We start from the raw sequence: 19079 nt of genomic DNA, 5'->3' as shown, positions 1-19079 counted from the left end.
CAGTTCACAGGTAACCCATCCCATTCCGAGAGTTCTTCTGAAGTGTGCCTTACCTGGTCTGGCAACAGACCCCTGCAGTGCTGTGGCTGGAGTTTCCTTTGGGATTAAACTCTGTGAAGGGGCTAAGGCAAGAAAAAAAAAATACAGTCCTTTTATTTTCTTTTCTAAACAAAACAGAAAGCATTGACTGTATCAAGGGCTAAGTAACTGCCAAAATACATCTACTCTTAGAGGGCAGTACTTGAAGTTGGCTTTGAAAGTACATTTCAAACCTTACTTAAAAAATTAACGGCTACAACACTCAGTAAGAGAGACTACCACTGGGAATACCCATTTTCCTTTTTGAGTATATGTAATCAAGGAAGGAGGTGGCCACGAGGACAAGAGCATTCATAATTTTTGTTTCTTGGGGTCAAGTTCTGTCCAATCTAAAAAAACACAAAAGCCCCCCTGAGTGGGCAACCCAAGCCACTTTCAGAGGAACAATCACACCATTCACTTTACCACTTTAAAAATTCTGTCTCATCCTCAAAAGTCTACACTCAAGACCTGAAATTAATCATATAATTTATTTTTTACTTTTCTACAGCACCTGGCAAGAGTGATGGGCAGGAAGCAGGTGGTCCACTCATATTTAATCAATCAATTTGATATGTCATTTGCTTATCTAATGGGTAGCAAGAACTTACTACGGGCAAAGCACTGTGCCAAGTACCCTTAGAAACCAAATTCCATCCTTTCTGCCCATTAGGAATTCAACATAGTATTAAAGATGAGATATACACATGGAGTACACTAGAGTGCCCTGTGATGTTATATGACGGAGATTCATAAAGTTATAAAGTGCTGCAGGAGTCCAAAACAGGAGATCAATTGTAAACTGAGAAATCTGGTAGTATACTAAAGGAAGAAATGTAAGAACTGGGTTTTGAAGGACAGAGAGAGCTTAGGCCCTTGAAGAGGACTGGAACAGAATCACCATATATTCTAGAATGAAAACTTCTTGGGTCATATAGTAAAGATTAAGGGAATAGATATGCCACAGTCACTCAAGGGTATGTCCTCTCATCCCTATACTTCAGTCTAACATCCTAGATACCCTCCTGTGAGAATTATTAATTTTGTAGATTCTCTCCCTACTTAGTAAAAAGATCAATAATGCATCTGTTTTAAGAATTTATTTCAGATGCTTATCCGATAAAGCTTAACATTATTAACTTCTACTTTTAACTCCAGTATTGCTTTCTCACATTTTCAAGATAAAAGCATATAGCAGCCCCTTGAAAAAGAATGGAAACAATCTTAACTAAAATTGAGAATTTTTTTCCAACTGCTGGCTCATCTTCCCAAGGCTCTCACATTTCTCTAGGATTATATATGATCCAGATAAAAATATTTTCTAATCACTTCATCATTATTCTCTTGGTACCAGAGGGAAAAGTTTCCTGAAAGGAAGTAGAATGGAAACATTTAATAGCAGAGAATATATTTAAGTCATATCAGGGTGCTTTTTAATTCTTAGGGCTTACCTGCCTCCCTAGAACTAGAACCAGAACCCTACAGCACCTAGTCCTGTGAAGTCTCTATCTCCTGCAAGGGCAGAGAGCTCCTGAAAAGCCTTGATCCCTCCCTGTATCTCGAGCACTGAAGCGAAAGGCAGAGAAAGGGAATTAACCTTCCCAGAGCTCTGTGAGGCAGAGTGCCGGCCACTTAGCGCTAGGCTCATTGCATCTTTGTTTAAAGTCTGGGAGGTAACCATTTTATAGGTGAAGTACATGGCTTACAAGAGGTTAAGAAGTTTATCTAACTGTGACTGGTAACCAGTGGAGCTAAAATTTGAACTCTGATCTTACCCTGAAGTGTGTGTTCTTTCTGCCCCTTCTCCTGGGTGCTTCCCACACAGAGGCAGGCACTTGAAGCATTTTGACTGCATAAACATGACAGGCACTATTAGCTGACCTAGGATATGCCAAAAGTCCTCCCTAGGGAAACAACTTCCGCAAAACTTGAGTCTCAGAAGGAAGAATGTGTGTGTGCACGCGCACATGCACACGGTGGGGGGGCAGTGAGGATGCGAAGGGGAGGAGGTGTAAGGACACCTATGCTCCCATTATTAGGCCACCTTAACGAGAAATAATCTGAACTAGACACCCATGAATGAAATTGTCTAGTTTACAAAGAGCCTGCATCAAAAAGAAAGTGGTAATTATTTTTTAAACCATTTACTAAATAACTACTATATTCTAATCTTGTGCTAAGCATATTATGTGCATTATCTCATCAAATTCTTACAATTATTCTTGTCCCTATATTACAAAGTTTTTCCTTTGTTCAGAGTAGTCAAGGAACTTGCCTAAGGCCACACAGCTGGTAAATACTGGTGCTGTGACACCAACCCAAGCCTAGCTGTCTCAACCACTTTGTTCTTCCCATCATGAAACTTGATTTTCTGGAAGGCTCTCCCTTGGAGCAGCCATTCAGGAAGGAACAGTGTGTGGGACAGAGTTGTGAGGAAGGGGCTACCTCAACCCTGCTCTGAAACTGTTGAGAGCAAGTCTACCATGATGAGAACCTGCAGAAGCTGCTCTGCATTTAAGGGATAATGTCCAACTGGAGGTTCACAATATACTGAACTCTGAGCTTTGAACAAATACTGAACTCTGAGCTTCAATCTACTCACTCCTAGATTGGGGTTAGGGCTCCGTGACATAGTTTGATATGAAGATTATGTAAAATAGTGTATGTAAAAAGGCTTTCTTGTAAAATGAAAAACTATATAAATGAAAGGTATATCATTATTTCAGATCATGTTAACAAGTAGCTTAACATGGGATTTTAAAAGCGTATTCTCCTAATACACTTCCAGTGAATGAAACACTACTATTGCCATTCAGCCCACGCTTCCTCCAAGGAGAAAAGGAGTCATGCTTTCTCTCTGGGATAGGCCATCAAAAAATGCACAGGAGGAGACGATGCCAGGCCCGAGTACATACCTATGCTGGGTAGTAGCTCTGGATGGGATCCCACCTTCTCCTCCACTAGGCCACCTGCAAGTGGGTCGGATGCTATGCCAACATGATTGTTTTTTGTGGTCGGCGCCATGGAGATGAGCTCAGAGGGTACCAGAGTGGTTACAATTGAGTGTACACTGGTGGGGAGCGTACTGCCCGGTAAGCTGGGTCCTGCTGAGGTGGAGCCCGAGCCCGCTGGGCTAGAGGTCATTTTTAGCAGAGTGGGTGCTGGGGGCGTTGGGGTCTTACTGTCCAGCTCTGTGGGTAACTGCTCTGTTCCCACGAGCCCTGGAGCTGTGGTCTCTAGCCCATGGGCTTCAGTCTCTCCATCTGCACCATGTTGCTCTTCCCCTTTCTCAAGAGAGCCTGTGACTTTCTTACATGCCTTGGTCAGCAAAATCTGGCCGATTTTGTCCACTTTTCCTTTGCCCTTACTAGATGAAACTGGGCTTCGCCGGTTGGCAGAGGAACCTGGACTATTGGTCAAAAGGGGAGAAACCATTGTCGTTGACTGTGAAGAGGGCAGAGTGCTATGATCTGCTGAGGCACTCACCTGAGGACTAGCCTCATCTGGATTCAGTTCTTTCACTTGCTGGACGGGGGGGTGAGGAGGGACAACTGGAGAAGCTGTACAAGGCGGGGAAGGAAGCTGAACAGTGGTGGCTCGTGAGTTAAGGACCAAGGGCCGACCTGTGTGTATGTTTGGAGCAGGACTACTGGAGGGAGCATTAGGCGGTACAGGAGCAGAAGAAAACTTTATGTTCTGAGGTATGTGTAAAGAGCCAACGACTGCAACGGAGGGAGGCATCAAGCCAGAGCTGGTTGTCAGTGGAGCTGCAGGAATTGTGCTTGGCTGTGATCCTTTCATAACCTGAATTATTGAGGATGAATTGATAAAGACAGGTGTAATGAACTGAGGCCGGGCGTTCGACTGAGCAGCGGACTGTCCCTCAGAAACCATAACCTTGCTGCCCACGTTGGGCATTGTGACGACTGTTGACATTAGTGCAGATTGCAGGTGAGTTGGCAGAGCTGCTGATGTGTTAGCTGAGGTTGTGATGGGGTTGGAAGTTACGAAAACAGTTATCTGATTTGGGGGCAAAGGAGCAGAAATGGAGGAAGAGCTGACAGGTCTTGAGATTACTGGAGGGATGCTTGGTGCAACATTAGAACTGACCTCACTCAATTCTGGATGCACAAGGTTTGAATACGGCTCATTACTGTGAGGTAAATTTAGGGAAGTTGAGGGTTCTTTAGAAGACGGATCCTGCAGTGTGGGAATGACAGATGCTTTTTTCAGGTCCTCCCCAGAAACTACTGGGGGTGTTACTTCCACATCTGTAAGCCCAGGGGGTTTAATGGTTACATTAGGAGCTCCAGAGTTGTCAAGAAGTTGACTTAGTGATGTTGGTGCTTCCCTCATAGCAGGAGACACCAAATTTTTGTTCTCTTCGACAGTGGGAAGTTTGTTAGACTCCGAAGGTTGCCCGTCCTTTTTGGATTGATCTTCAGGGGCAACCAGTTTAACTTCTTGGGCAGGTACTACTTTTAGCTCGACATTTACCTGCTCCTTCCTACCCTGGGAATTTTGGCAGTCGCTGTCCTGAGGGACAGCCAAGCCCTCCTTGTTGTCCTCGAGAGCGCCCCCCACAGCAGCCACAGGCATGGCAGGATTCTGAGGACTCAGTCCGCTGTTGTTGGGAAAGTTCCCAGGTGCCGGGGGATTGGCCAAAGGAGTGGGACTGACCAATACATTTCTTGGCAACTCCACATTCTGCAACAGGGCTGTATTTGTCTGAGGGGCCAGGGTAAGTTTAGGGGCCTTTGAATTTTGTCTCCCAGGACTTGGAGTGGTTTTCCTACTGGACCCAGGACTAGACCTCCGACTGTTGCTTGGGCTTGCCCGTTTTGTTGCTCCAGAATTGGGCTGCTTTCCAGAATTGACCACCACAGAATCTAATTTGTGAGTTTGTGGGGCAGCAAAGTTGGAAGGATTATTCATGGTAAGATTTGAAGGTGCCTGCCCAATGGCCTTCAAAGTTGTTGGATTGAGGCCCTGTTGATCAAAACCCCTGTTTAAATTTGGCCTAGGAGGTAAAGGAATATTAATCTGTGGGGGAAACAGTCCTGCTATAGAGGCATTGAGTCTTTCTGGCGATAGACTGATTTCTGAAGGTTCTGTGCTGGGAGGGCGGTTGTTGGGTGTTTGCGGGTAATAGGGTCTGGGGCTGGCTCTGTTTGGTGTTTTAGGCCTGGATGTTTGGGTGGGAACAGCCACATTCGGAAAGTGGTGGCCATGAGAGCTAGGCAGGGAATTTATAGGGGGTTGCTGCGGAGTTGCACCCTGAGCTGCCGGAAGAGGTGATGGTCCAGGTTTGGGGACTGTCATCATTAACTGATTCTGGGAAACTACTAAATGGGAAGGCATGTTATTTGGGCCTCCTGAAACAGATGGTGCTTCACTGCTACTCGCTTCAGGAAGTGTGGACATATCTCCCAGTGGTGAGCTAGAAGGATTCTGTGGGTTTTCCTGGTACACTATTTTCCTGGAATTGCTTCCCAAAGGAGTATTCACAGGCATTGGCATTCTCTGTTTGTCAGGTGATGGCGGCACGGAGGCAGGTCCTTGCAAACTGACCATGACAGGCATACTGCCGCTCTGCTGCACGGGCATCCTCTGGGCATCTGGGTTCAGCGGGCCTCTCGGGGGGTGGACGTTCTGGGGGACGGGAAGCCTAACTGATTTGGGGTCCTGCTGCATCATGAGCATCATCATCATCTGCTGCTGCTGCTGCTGCGACTGCGGCTGACTGGGAGGCGGCGGCGGCGGCTGCGGCGCTGGTGGCAGCTGTGGCGGTGGCTGTGGCGGCTGTGGCGGCTGTGGCGGGGGTGCCACATGCTGCATGAGCTGGGGAGGCATCTGCTGAAGCGGCCTCTGTTCAACTGGCTGAGAAGGATAACCTAAAACAAGCCCCCAAAATCAGGGAAGTTAGATTCTGAGCAAGAAAAGCTTTGCTACCTGTAGAGTACAGCCAAGCAATCCTCATTTAGGCGGCACAGACTGTGCACAAACAGCTCGGGCACGCCCGCTCCCGGGGCGCAGGGGCAGCCCCTCACTCCCTGACATAAGCAAAGGGCACACTGCTTAAGGAAGCAAAAAGCAAAGCATCATGGAATTGAGCTCTTCAGTCTGTAGGGTGTCAGGGAGGCACGACTATGCTAAGACTGACAGACTGACATTCTGTGCTATGTGCTGCAAGTGACTGAGTTTGTACCAGCCAAATGCTTAGATGAAACGAGAAAAACACCATCAGGAGCAAGGAGCTGACCACCCAGTACTGGGGTCTCATGCAGGCATAAATATTTCACTGCACTTGTGAATGAAGTAAAGCAATTAGGATTCACTTTTTCTGTTAGCACAAATTATTTTTAAGATTTGGTTCTATTGAAAACGCCAACATCGAAGATAGCCTTTTAACTCTTTCAATGGAAGTAAAATATAGCATTATAGGATTCAATTCCTTAAAAAAGAGGAATGTAAAATTACTCCAATCCACTGGCTTCAGAGAGCATGCTGCACCCCTCAGGTTCAACGCTCTGGGGGAACCCAACTGAATTAAACAGCCCATCCAATGCAACTCAGTTTAATACATAGTTGGAGCTAACAGAAGTTGATACATACATTGAAAATAAAATGAGGGCACAACATTTGTTTAAATGGATATTAATTTTAATTTACTTTCTTACATGTTAAATTTTATTTCCTATGAATCCACAATTGGAAGATAAGTAAACCAGAAGCACAGCCTTCAAGAATAAAAAAATTATTTCGAGTAAATAACTCTGAAGGACCATGCCCGATAGATTTGCAGAAGGCAACATCTCAAATGATTCTTTCTTTTGTGAAGATTTTACCTGGCATTTAGAACCGAAACCTTACATGATCAGAAAGGATGAAAAGATCATTAACCAAGAACAGAGGTGGTTTAGTAGGAAAAAATGGGCATATCACTGGTATACAATTTTATAAACTAGATTTATTCCACTGTTGTGTGCAAAATACATCCAGAAAGTTTTAATAGTTGCAGGAATAAGAACGGTTGGCTCTGGCAGTTGGAAGAATTGTTGGCTCAAGATTTTCACAGACAGCTACCAATGCTGCTGATCCACAGGGCCAGACCCTGTGCTCAAGAGTGAATTTATGACTTCCGGCAAAGATCTCCATGACACCAATGAGTACAATGTGCAGAATCCAGTTTTGAAGATTTTAAAAAACACCTTTTTTTTGTTTCAGGCTCAAGTAACTTCTTTATACTTATCAAGCCAATAACATGGCATTTCCATGGGCTTACCTCAAGTTTCCATGCTAACAAAATTGTAATTTCTGTAGAAGCCCTTTGATGTCAGGGCCATGACACAAATACCTTGTATTTTTAAAATGAGGCCCCCAGACAGTACAGTAAATATGAAAGAGAGCAGCACAGATAATACAGCAGACTCTCTAACATAAGGGCAGGGTTGCTAGAAAGTTCCAGAAGCTGGAGGCAGCAATCCAAAGGACACTATGATCAGACAGACTGGGGTTGCCATGACAGAAGGGTGGAGAGGAAAAGCCAGGACACACACAGCGCATGTAACGTAAGAACAAAATTTATTAATCAAGGGGTGCAAACTCATATGCCTTTAGCGGTCAGGCTGGGAGCGAAGAAGTGGGCTGATGTAGGACAGAAGCAGTCCTGTGGACAGAGCCAAATCTCAGAGCACATGCTCTGTCTAAAGACATTTAAATTCAGACTTTTGTTTGGTTTAAGACACTGCATGACAATTCAAAAACATAGGCCAAATTCAGCCTGTAGGCTCCAAGTTGGCAAACTGTAGAAAGGAAGCAATAATGCCAGGCATGCGAATCCCTGGACTCATGTAACAAGAACTCAGATATGTCCAAGGGAAGAAGGTACCTTCCTGTTTGTAATGCCCTCTAGACATATCGCCAAACTGGTGACCTCCCAGTCTCAACTGTGCTGCTGCCACTCTGTATGAGGAAATGGGGTGTGCCCAGTTTGTAGCAAATAACACAAACTATTGGCATCATAATGGTGGACTGTTTTTGATTCACTTTTTTTTTTGTTTTTTAGAGAGACAGAGAGAGAGAGAGAGAGGGATAGATAGGGACAGACAGGAACAGAGAGAGATGAGAAGCATCAATCATCAGTTTATCATTGTGACACCTTAGTTGTTCAATGATTGCTTTTGCATGTGTGCCTTGACCATGGACCTTCACCAGACCAAGTAACCCCTTGCTCGAGCCAGTGACCTTTGGGTCTAAGCCAGTGAGCTTTTTTTTTTTTTTTCTCAAGCCAGATGAGCCCGCGCTCAAGCTGGTGACCTTGGGGTCTCGAACCCGGGTCCTTCCGCATCCCAGTCCGACGCTCTATCCACTGCACCACCGCCTGGTCAGGCTGATTCACTTTTAACATAAGTAAATTAAAGGTAGACTAAAGTTTACCCCTGAAATAACACCACTCCCACTTATATGCCAAAAAGAAGTTGAAATAACTTGTGAGGAAGAAAAAATATATAACCCTTTGTACACATAGAGGGGTGTGTCCTAAATGTGACAGGCTTGTGTGTTTTCAACTGTCACAGGGAGTGAGGTTACAAATCACTGCTCAGGTACAGAGATACAGCTGGCCTTGGTTCTATAATACCTAGGTTGGAATAAATGAATTTTGGAAACTTTTCCCTTTTTTTCTTTAAATTTTTTATTATTGATTTTAGCGAGAGAGGAAGAGGGAGAGAGAGACAGACAGACAGAAACACTGGGCTGTTCCTGTATGTGCCCTGACCAGGGATCGAACTGGCAACCTCGGTTGCTTTGGGATGATGCTCTAATCAACTGAGCCATTCGGCCAGGGCGAATTTTTTCCCTTTTCAACATTTAGAAGGTAATATTATTTTGTAACCAGAGAGGGGTACAACAAAGGGGGCTTCAACAGTATTGTCCTAATTATTATCAAGGTAGGTGGTACACAGTGTTTTTTTAAATTACTCTTTACATGTTTTTTTTCTATCTAAAGATTCATAATAAAACTTCTATTAAATAAGCTTATTTTAAAGCCTGGCAGTTCTCTGCTCTGAGAAAGCCCAGTAGGAAAGGCTGCAGGAGAGTCGCAGGCAGGCAGGGTCATAGTGGTACCAACAGGAACCTTGACATTTCAGTCTGAGCTTATGAGGATTTAAAAGCTAATCTGAACATAGAGTCTATGTGCCTTTAGAAATTATATTTGAAATTTTTACTTACTATCAAGACAAAGTTTCCAAATACCAGACACATTAAACTGCTAGTGTAGTCAGGAGACAAAATATACCATTGTTTCCTTGAAGAGAAGTCTTGTAATGCTGTATAAATGATGAGAAGCATATAGTATTTAACATTTTATCACCTGGTGGTCGGTTTGAAAATTCTGGCAGTTTAGGGCCTGAGTTGTCCAAGTTAATTCCTTGTTCTCCAGGCAATGGCTGCTGATCGGCCTCCTCTAGACCAGCGGGGCGAGTATCTGGGGTGCTGAAAAGAAATCACACATTTGAGTAAACTGTACAGTTCATATAAGAAACTAGCTTAACTTCACTTTTCTTTTTAAGATTTATTGATTTTACAGAGAGAGGGGGAAGTGAGAAGTCTCAACTCATACTTGTTTCACTTTAGTTGTTCACTGCTTGCTTGTTGCTTCCTGTACGTGCCTTGACCGGGCAAGCCCAGGGTTTCGAACCACCGACTTCAGCGTTCCAGATCGACGCTCTATCCACTGAGCCACCACAGGCCGGCAACCCTCAGTTTATTTCTGAAGAACTAAAATCTGTTTGTGTGATCATCCCATTATTTACATCTCTCTAGTCCGATAAAATATTTAATATTTGGCATAAAAATAATCTGGCAATTTCATTATATTTTAAAATCTACTTAATCTAGTAGCATAGCTATTTACTCAAAGTGCTTTCTACAAATTTCTGAAATAATGAATTTCATGTAATCATTCACCTTTTAGATGTTTTGAGACTTGATCACAGTTTGGGCTATCAACATTTAAAGTACTATTCCTATGAAACCACACTGTCTCTGGGATATCAAATTCAGCTAGAGTCCAGGCTACCTCTTTTTTTGTGAATATTACAGTGGTGGCTCTCATAATTTATAAGACCCGGCAAGAAGTTGTAAGTTGCTGGTGAAAATGGTATTCGGAACACAGAAAGATGGAGAACACCATCACAAAGCTAATTCATTTTGCTTCAGAATGAGCATTTGCAGACATTCTCATTGACTTTGGGATGCTTTCATTTTTACTTGGGTGTAGTTGAAAATTTTTAGTGTGAAAGAAATGACACAAATGCTATCTACTAACATCCATGTTCCCAAAGGACCCAGGTGGTCGCATCTCTCATTTTGTTTGTAATCTTACCCCTAGCTGCACCTTTCCTTCCTCCCTTCAGGTGGCTTTGCCCTAATCTTGGTCACTATTTTATCTCATTGTATTGCGTGTGGTTTCTAGCCTTATCTTTAATCCGTTTAAAAAGCCACAGGACATGGAAATTTAGAACCTGAAGCAAGTTCTTCGCATACCCAGATAGATGCCTGTATCTATTTGTTCCTTATATGATGACTTCTCTCTTACTTGAAATTATAGGCAAGGATTCTATAGTATTCTTTACTTTCAAAGAACTGTATTGTCAAAAAAACCCACCAATCTCAGCTCTCTAGTCCAGGCACCTCATATTACGGATAAGAAAACAAAGGACTAGGGAGGTGTAAGAGACAGGCCGAAGGTTCCACAAGTGAGCTGGCAGAAGGGCTGGGAACAGGTGCTGTTCCCATTAAACCGAGTCTCCCTTTCCTAGGAGCGATGCCATGGGAGGTCCCTTCATAATCTGTAGCCCCAAGAAGGAAGCAATCTCTCTCAGGGCTGCTGAAGACAGCAAAAATGCATACCAAAGGCAACTGAATAACCTTGCAACTTGACTCCTAGATGGCTGGCAAGAATAATTATCACCACAAATAATATTATTCCCACAGGGTGATAGCAGTCAAGAATTCAACTTAGATCTACTGAAAAAATTATATAATTAAAGGACTTATTGAGTCTGAATTCAGGAAAGTACAGGTAGTTAATATACAATTATTTATCCGAGTCACGGCACCAAAAAAAAAAAAAAAAAAAAAAAAAGAAATATACAATTATTGGCTTTTGATTGATAAGATTTAAGAAGCAGCATGTGAGCATGATATATTAAGAGTACAACCAAAGAAATATTATGGGGAGGCTGGTAACTGGTTCTGTTTTGAACTGGCAACCTCAGCGTTTCAGGTCAATGCTTTATCCACTGCACAACCACAGGTCAGGCTTGGTTCTGTTTTGGACATTTATGCTTAACTAAAACTCCCCTATTCTTTGCTATAGTTCTAGCAATTTATGTCAGTCCATTTCACATTCATTTGTCACTATTCCTTGTTAGTTAACGTCTCCAAATTCCAGTTTTAAAATTAAAGGCAGAAAATTCAGTTTAATCAATATTCTTTCTGGAACTATTCTATCAGAGCCAAAAACATGACTTAAACTAACACTTAATTTCAGGAAGTGAAATATAAATTAATTGCCCTTCCTGCTGTAACCTTGCAAAAGAACTCACCTGGAGAACCTTTTACCAAATTGTAACTGATTTAAAGGTCCAATCATCTTAGCATGAGGTTTTAAGCTTCTGGGCATGATAAAGAGCCTTTAAAAGAAGGGCACCTGTACAAAAACCATTTCTATTTGAGACACAGCAGGGAGTGTCCATAAGTAATTTTCACTCCCAAAACAGATCTGGCCTCTTTGGCTCCCCGACAGCCATCATAAGCTGGAAGTACTTTGAGGAGTTGTAGTGTGGCAGCACCAGCTATTTTTCAGGCTCTGAGTGCTGCAGCCTCCCCACCCCCCAGACTATAGACATAAGAGACACATATCAGTCAAATGCAATGTATGAACCTTGTTTGATCCTTATCTGAATAAACTGTAAAAAAAAATTATTTGAGATAATCGGGGAAACTTGAATACTATGGATACCTGAGAATATGAAGGAAGTATTAGTTTTTCTAGGTATGCTAATGGTATTGTGTGGTCTTAAAATTTTTTGTCCCTTCTCTTTCAGAAGTACATACTGAAACATTTAAAATGAATTTGCTTTTAAATAATCCAAGAGGGCGAGCACGGGTTCATCTGGTTTGAGCAAAAGCTCACCAGCTTGAACCCAAGGTCGCTGGCTCCAACAAGAGGCTACTCGATCTGCTGAAGGCCCGCGGTCAAGGCACATATGAGAAAGCAATCAATGAACACCTAAGGTGTTGCAATGCACAATGAAAAACTAATGATTGATGCTTCTCATCTCTCTCCGTTCCTGTCTGTCTGTCCCTGTCTATCCCTCTCTCTGATTCACTCTCTGTCTCTGTAAAAAAAAAAAAAAAAAAAAAAAAAATAATCCAAGAGGGCAATGGGGAGAGCACAGATGAAGGAAAGATAGGCCATGAGTTGATAACTGTTGAAGCAGGGGAATTTCATTATACTCTAGTTTTAAATTTTTATGTAGTTTTAAAATTTTCCATCAAAAGAAGTCCATACAGAAATAAATAAGATTTGAGGCAAAACTTATCAAAACCTACTTTAGATCTTGCTGACTATTTTTCTTCTTCCGAGGAGGTTTCTTCTTCTTCGGTTTATTTGCATTGGTATTATTTTGCTTATTGTTTACCCCAAAATGGCCTGCAGAGATGTCACTCTGCAGTAAGTTGACCAACAATGGGCTTGTTAGTGTGACATCCTTATTGACTGGAAAGCCTGGATTCTGACCACAGGACATTTGATTTCCATTGGGTGCTCCGCTGAAAGGTGCATTGAAAGGCATCCCGTGGCCTGAGAAGTGGTTTCCCGAGGCACTGTTTCCCTGCATGGCCTGCACGTGGGGGGGGACCATGTTGGTTTGTTGCATGCTAACATCAGGCATCATTTGAGACAAGCTGACATCATTATTTGCAGTAGTAGCAGGATCACCATGCTGCTGGGCCATGTGTGAGCTGGGCCCTGGTGGCCGTAAGACCTGCCCCTGAATCCCCATAACCTGAGAAGGACTGTTGTTCACAGGCCCTTGCTGGGGCAGCATCTGTCCTGACATCTGTCCCGTAAACTGTACCATGTTTCCTTGCATGTTTGGAGTTGGTCCCCTCATGATCTGTGCTGGTCCCGGCATGACATTGGATTGGTTCTGAGTGTTAAACTGTTGCTTATTCCCCTGCATCTGATTGGTCATGATTTGCTCTATCATTGGGTTCTGCTGGAGCAAAACCTGCCCCTGAGGCCCCATCATCTGGTTATGCGGCGCCATCATTTGTGGGCCTTGCTGGGGAAGCATCTGCTTCGGTGGGGTCATCCTTTGGGGCGAGGGCCCAAGATTTTGGCTCTGAGGGTTCACCATCATCTGGCCCTGCGGCATAAGCGGAGTCCTTGAAAGAATCATAGGGTTCTGGGGGTTCAAGCTTCCTTGTTGCTGGACCATCTGGCCCTGGGAGGGGACGATCTGCTGGTGCATGCTCATCAGCTGAGATGGTGGGCCCTGCTGGGGCTGGCCTTGCATGTTGCCCAGGTTCACCTGAGGAACCCCAGAACTACCAGCCTGCTGGCTGTTCATGTTGCCATGAATTCCCATGAGATTGGGCTGCATCATATTTGGTGGCCCATGGGACACCTGCATCTGGTTTTGAGGAGGACCAGCTCCTTGACCACCTTAAAAAAAAAAAGCAGTTTCAAAAAGAAATACTATTATCTTATTAGTATCAAGATACTCAAATTACCTTAATTAGAAAAACACCCATCATGTATATATCTACTGACCAACATAAACAAATGTGCTGTGTTTGAGATACTTTCTATGGGTTTTTCTAAAGTAGGAGATTTGACTATAAAACAATTGTTACAGTCTCAACAACCATACAACAGAGAAGAATAATCCTTTTCATTACTCCTACTTGGTAACATAAAAATAACATTTCAAAGGGCAATAAAGTTTAATTTTTTTCAGGTTAAATCAAGAGCAAGGAAGCATCTCATTATTTTAAAATGACTTGTACCCCATAGCCCACTGAATCTGTTTCTAGCCAAAGGAATTTTTCCTATACCGATGGCTAGGGTCCATCCTCCAGGCCTGCTTGGGTCTCAGCCTCCAACTGTGGTGTCAAAGTGGGCTCCAGAGGGAATGTCGGGAGATTATGGAGTGGGGTTGACCAAAGTGATGGCCAACTTCAATTAGAATTTGTGCTGTTTCCTGGTGCTCTTTGGGTACAGCACAGCATCCTCCATGTGTGACCGGAATCCACCTGGTGACTCCTATGTGGGGCCAATGCTCTGCCCATTTGAAGCTGATGTCTGATGCTCTCAACTGAGCTATTTTTAGTGCCTTGAGATGATGGCTCCACAGAGCCATCCTCAGCACCCAGGGCCAACGCCCTTGAATCAACTGAGCCATGGCTATGGGGAGGGTGGGGGAGAGGTGGAGAAGTAGATGGTCGCTTCTCCTGTGTATCCTGACTGGAAATTGAACCCAGGATGTCACCACTCTGGGCCAACACTCTATCACTGAGCCAACCGGCCAGGGCCATGGAACTCAAGTTTCATCTCCTTTCCTTAGGTGTTTCTAGGTTCCTGAGACATTTTACCTATTTTTGATAGAATAATTCATATTTATTAGTTTGAAATAAAGGGGAGAGACCAGGACTTATATTTATCTATGTTGCTTATCACAATATTCATTAAATGTCTGCTTAATAAATCACAGAAAACAAACCTGCATGCTGGACATTTTGATTTGCTTGCAGCTGAGGGGCTCCTGAGTTCCCAGGGGCGGTGGCTGTGGTGGAAGGCACCTGACCTTGCATAAAGTTCGGATTGGCCTGTCCTGCTGAGAAGCCAGGTGGGAGGCGTTTAGGCATTCCTTAATAGAAAACAATGAGTAAGGCAGTTACCTAGCAAATTCATACTCTTGCTTAGATGTGGAATGAATAAGGAAGGATGAGCTGCATGAAGTCTCCACTGGCTTAGCTCTCTGTCACACTGGTAAGATCTTTAATAATAAGGTTGGGAAAGATGGTTAAAAAAATCAACACAATCTCTTACATGAGCATTGTCAAAATGAAAAAGAAATACTAAAAAATTTACACTTAGAACATGCCAAGGAAAAGATGGCAATCTGCTCCCTAAATGTGATCTGAGGCCACGTCACAGCAAGGTTTAGAGCTCTTTACTTTTCTCTGTAATAGAGTGAACCCCAAAACTTTACATTCTTTAACACCAGTACCAATGGAATAAATTCTCTCATAGTCAAACAAATTGATACAAAATACTATAAAACAAAAGCTGGGTCCTGATATTAAGCATAGATAGTGTTTTTTCTCCATTGAGGGAAATCGATGACAATCTCCTTTGTAGAAAAATTCCCCCCAATATTGTGCTTGTTTCTTGGGAAAAGACAAAAAATTAGACATGATTCATAGGAGCTTCAAAGTGAGGCTTTGTCATGCCGCCTTCCCCTCACAGCGCTTGCTGTAATTCCGACAGCCATGGTACCAAACACCATGCTCTAATGGGATCTCACTACAGTATCACTTCCTTTATAGGAAGGTTTAATTTCAAAATCTGTAATAAGGAGAATCTCAGAACCCACTCATTGTTTACAATGTAGGCCTTGATGTGGCCAGATCACCTAGGTGAGCACATCATCTGCTCAATGAAAGCATCAAGACCTAAAGCTCACTTAAATGCTTTTTTGTATTAGTCCATTTATTTTTTTAAGGGCCAAATTTTAAATGTCCTGAAAAACACTTTGTAGACAAATATGTATTTGTCCTTTCTTTAGCAGTGACACGTCCCCATTTGCATGCTTCCACTGTAATTAAATCAGAAATCACATTTGCAGGAGGGACAACCCAGCTTCCACTGACCCAGGGCTAGATGCCCAGAACAGTGAAGTTTGGAGCTGAAACATTCTAGTATTTTCTAAAAACTTCTTAGGATTCAAATATTAGAGCCTGCACGTCCATAAAATTAATTGCAAGAGAGTGAAAAGACTGATGAGCAACTTAATCTCACCAGAAACCATGGGAACATGCCTTTGCTATGTTGCACTAAAGATGCAAGGTTTTTTCTGGGTAGGCAATGGGTGTCTTTTGGTGGGGGTATGTTTACCAGATGACAGCATTACTGACCCTCTCTATTCCTTAGTGAAAAGCTCCAAGCACATTCATGTGCACTAGTCAATGATTAATAAGAATAAATAATAAACATGGAGATGGATAAGTTTTACTGTAATCGTTTTACCTCTCACACATTAAGCTCCATTGCTTTTTCTTCATACAAGAGGCACCTTACAAAATAAATAAATAAATGGCCTTTAGGTATAACTGGTGGAACTCCCTCTCTAAGGAGCAGGCATTGGCATTATAAAACTATAAGTCAATGATTTCTGAACTTACTCCCCTTTAATACTTCAATCAAACTTAACAGATACCATGCTATCTTACTAACTTAGGATTATTATCAAAACTGAAAACTAGAAGGGCCTTTTCCCCAATAAGACCCTCTATTTATTTTTTCATTTTTGCTCTATTGCATCATCTTATTTCTTTTCTACAGCTGAGCAGTATAAGTTGTTAATAAAATGCATGTTTCTTCTGGACATTTTAATTTACTAGTACAACATCAAGCAAAAATAATTTGAAAACAAAATGAACAACTCTATATTGAATTTTACCTGCATTTTTATCCAGAGGGCTAGCTTAAACATAACCAGTCAGGTGCTGCATAATGCATCAAGTTAACTAATTTATACCAAATGTCACCACTATACCCACAAAAGCAAATAATTACATCCTTATTTCACTCCCTCCGTTATCTCCACATTGAAGTTGCACTAAGATCTATCTCCAGTTCATTTACCAGCACACATAGCTGCAGGGCTCCTCACCTCCTAGGCCCGGATGTAAACTCTGCGGCCCCTGAGGCGGCGGCTGCTGCGGTGGCATCCCCAGGAAGTTAGGGGGCACGTTTCCCTGTTGAACCATGGGATTCCGACCCGGAGAGCTGACAGGCTGTTGAAATCCCTGGGGAAGCGGGTTATTCTGAGGTGGCCTTGGTCCCATCGGCTGCTGAGTTTGGTTAACCGTTGGGGAGGAGGCAGGGGATCCCTGCTGGAAGGAGGAGGGTGAGGAGGCCGGAGACTTGGTGGTGAGGTGGGGCTGCTGCAGGGGGGTCGGGACCCTGGAGGGCCCCCCCTGCATGCTCTTCATCTGAGGAGCTGTGAACTGGCCTGGGTTGCTCAGCTGAGGAAAGTTTGTGTGGGCTTGTGAGGCTTGCTGGCTGCCAAAGGGATACGGAGGGGGAGGGTGGGAAGGTGTCTGTACCGTGGCTAAGGATGGTCTTGCCTGGAGCTGCGCTTGCATTGGGCCAGGCAAGGGCGCCTTCTTCCACCCTTGGGTTGCAGTCATTGTGCCCAGAGAGCCCTGGGCTGGAGGAGGCTGAAGGGCCCCGGAAGGTAGCTGGTTCCAGCCCGGAGGAACAGGCACCTGAGTTGGGGCAGTAAACTGGGGTCGGATTCCCTGTGGCGGTTGCTGCTGATGTTGCTGTGGGGGTCTTGCTTGCAACTGTTGCTGCTGCTGCTGCTGCTGCTGCAGCTGGGGAAAGTTAGCTGGGCTCATTTGTCTGTTCACAGAGACAGGCTGCATCGGGTGGTGTGGGGGCGCTAAAGGTCCTGAGGGATGACTTTGCTGCTGCATATGGAGCCCAGAGAGGAGTGGATCCATTGCATCTGTTTAAACAGTCAACAAAGCAAAAATTAATTGCAACTTAGATTCTAGAGCAGTAGTCTTCGCAATTCTGCAAATACAGAGTAAAATCTACGGGTACTAGTCAATGAAATGTTTGTGAACATCTATATACAAAGCCATGCACCAAGACAACAAAGATAAATCTTGTCAAATAGAGCTTATGATTCAAAGTGGACAGAAGAACCAAACAAAATGTGGAGTGGTATTTTCAAAGCATATTCTGGGAACTAGTGTTATAAGAAAACAAAACATAGTCAGTTAGGTTTGGGAAACACTGGACCTAACAAGTTTATTTTTTAAATCATTCATTCACTCATTCATTCACTCATTCATTCATTCATTTATTTGATATTTTTCCGAAGTGAGAAGCGGGGAGGCAGAGACACAGACTCCTGCATGCGCCTGACCAGGATCCACCTGGCATGCCCACTAGGGGGCGATGCTCTGCCCATCTGGGGCATTGCTCCATTGCAACTGGAGCCATTCTAGTGCCTGAGGTGGAGGCCATGGAGCCATCCTCAGCACCCGGGCCAACTTTGCTCCAATGGAGCCTTGGCTGCAGGAGAGGAAGAGAGAGATAGAGAGGAAGAAGAGTGGAAAGGGTGGAGAAGCAGATGGGTGCTTCTCCTGTGTGCCCTGGCCAGGAACTGAACCTAGGACTTCCACATGCCGTGCCGACACTCTACTGCTGAGCCAACCAGCCAGGGCCTAAAATTATTTTTAAAAAATTTTATTGATTGATTTCTTTAGTAAGAGAAAAAGGGGGGAGGAGGGAAGATAAAAAAAGGGTGAAAGGGGAAGAGAGATTTGTTGTTCCACTTATGCATTACGAGTTAATTTCTTTTTAGTGAAAGAGAGACAGACAGGAAGGGAGAGAGATGAGAAGCATCAACTTGTACTGTGTCACTCTAGTTGTTCACTGATTGCTTCTCATATGTGTCTTTACTGGGGGGGGGGGCAGCAGAGCGAGTGACCCGTTGTTCAAACCAGCAACCTTGGGCTTCAAACCAGCGACCTTTGGGCTCATGTTTAATATTCCACACTCAAGCCAGCAACCTCAGGGTTTCAAATCTGGGTCCTCAGTGGTGTCCCACATCAACATTCTATCCACTGTGCCACCACCTGGTCAGACTCACTGGTTGCTTCTTTTATGTGCCCTGATCAGGGAT

The 19079-nt window shown here is 43.7% G+C and overlaps 1 protein-coding gene across 13 annotated transcripts in view; it reads right to left on the bottom strand.

Annotated features, from left to right (window-relative positions):
• Window positions 1–19079, bottom strand: part of NCOA6 (nuclear receptor coactivator 6) — an 82303-nt gene that overhangs the window by 21548 nt on the left and 41676 nt on the right. For 9 of the 13 annotated variants that reach the window (XM_066234588.1, XM_066234587.1, XM_066234594.1 and 6 more), the window contains 6 exons: window positions 17052–17891; window positions 14877–15023; window positions 12703–13819; window positions 9455–9576; window positions 2994–5972; window positions 54–122 (listed from right to left, as the gene is read on the bottom strand). In XM_066234588.1, the coding sequence (XP_066090685.1) occupies window positions 54–122; window positions 2994–5972; window positions 9455–9576; window positions 12703–13819; window positions 14877–15023; window positions 17052–17891 (5274 nt within the window). The remainder of the gene's footprint in view (window positions 1–53; window positions 123–2993; window positions 5973–9454; window positions 9577–12702; window positions 13820–14876; window positions 15024–17051; window positions 17892–19079) is intronic. The other 4 variants (XM_066234599.1, XM_066234600.1, XM_066234595.1 and 1 more) reach the window with 3 other exon arrangements.

Source organism: Saccopteryx bilineata, chromosome 6, assembly GCF_036850765.1.
Source record: "Saccopteryx bilineata isolate mSacBil1 chromosome 6, mSacBil1_pri_phased_curated, whole genome shotgun sequence".
Lineage (NCBI taxonomy): Eukaryota > Metazoa > Chordata > Mammalia > Chiroptera > Emballonuridae > Saccopteryx > Saccopteryx bilineata.
The sequence above is the reverse complement of the archived record's forward strand: the minus strand, read 5'-3'. Positions and strand labels throughout refer to the sequence as shown.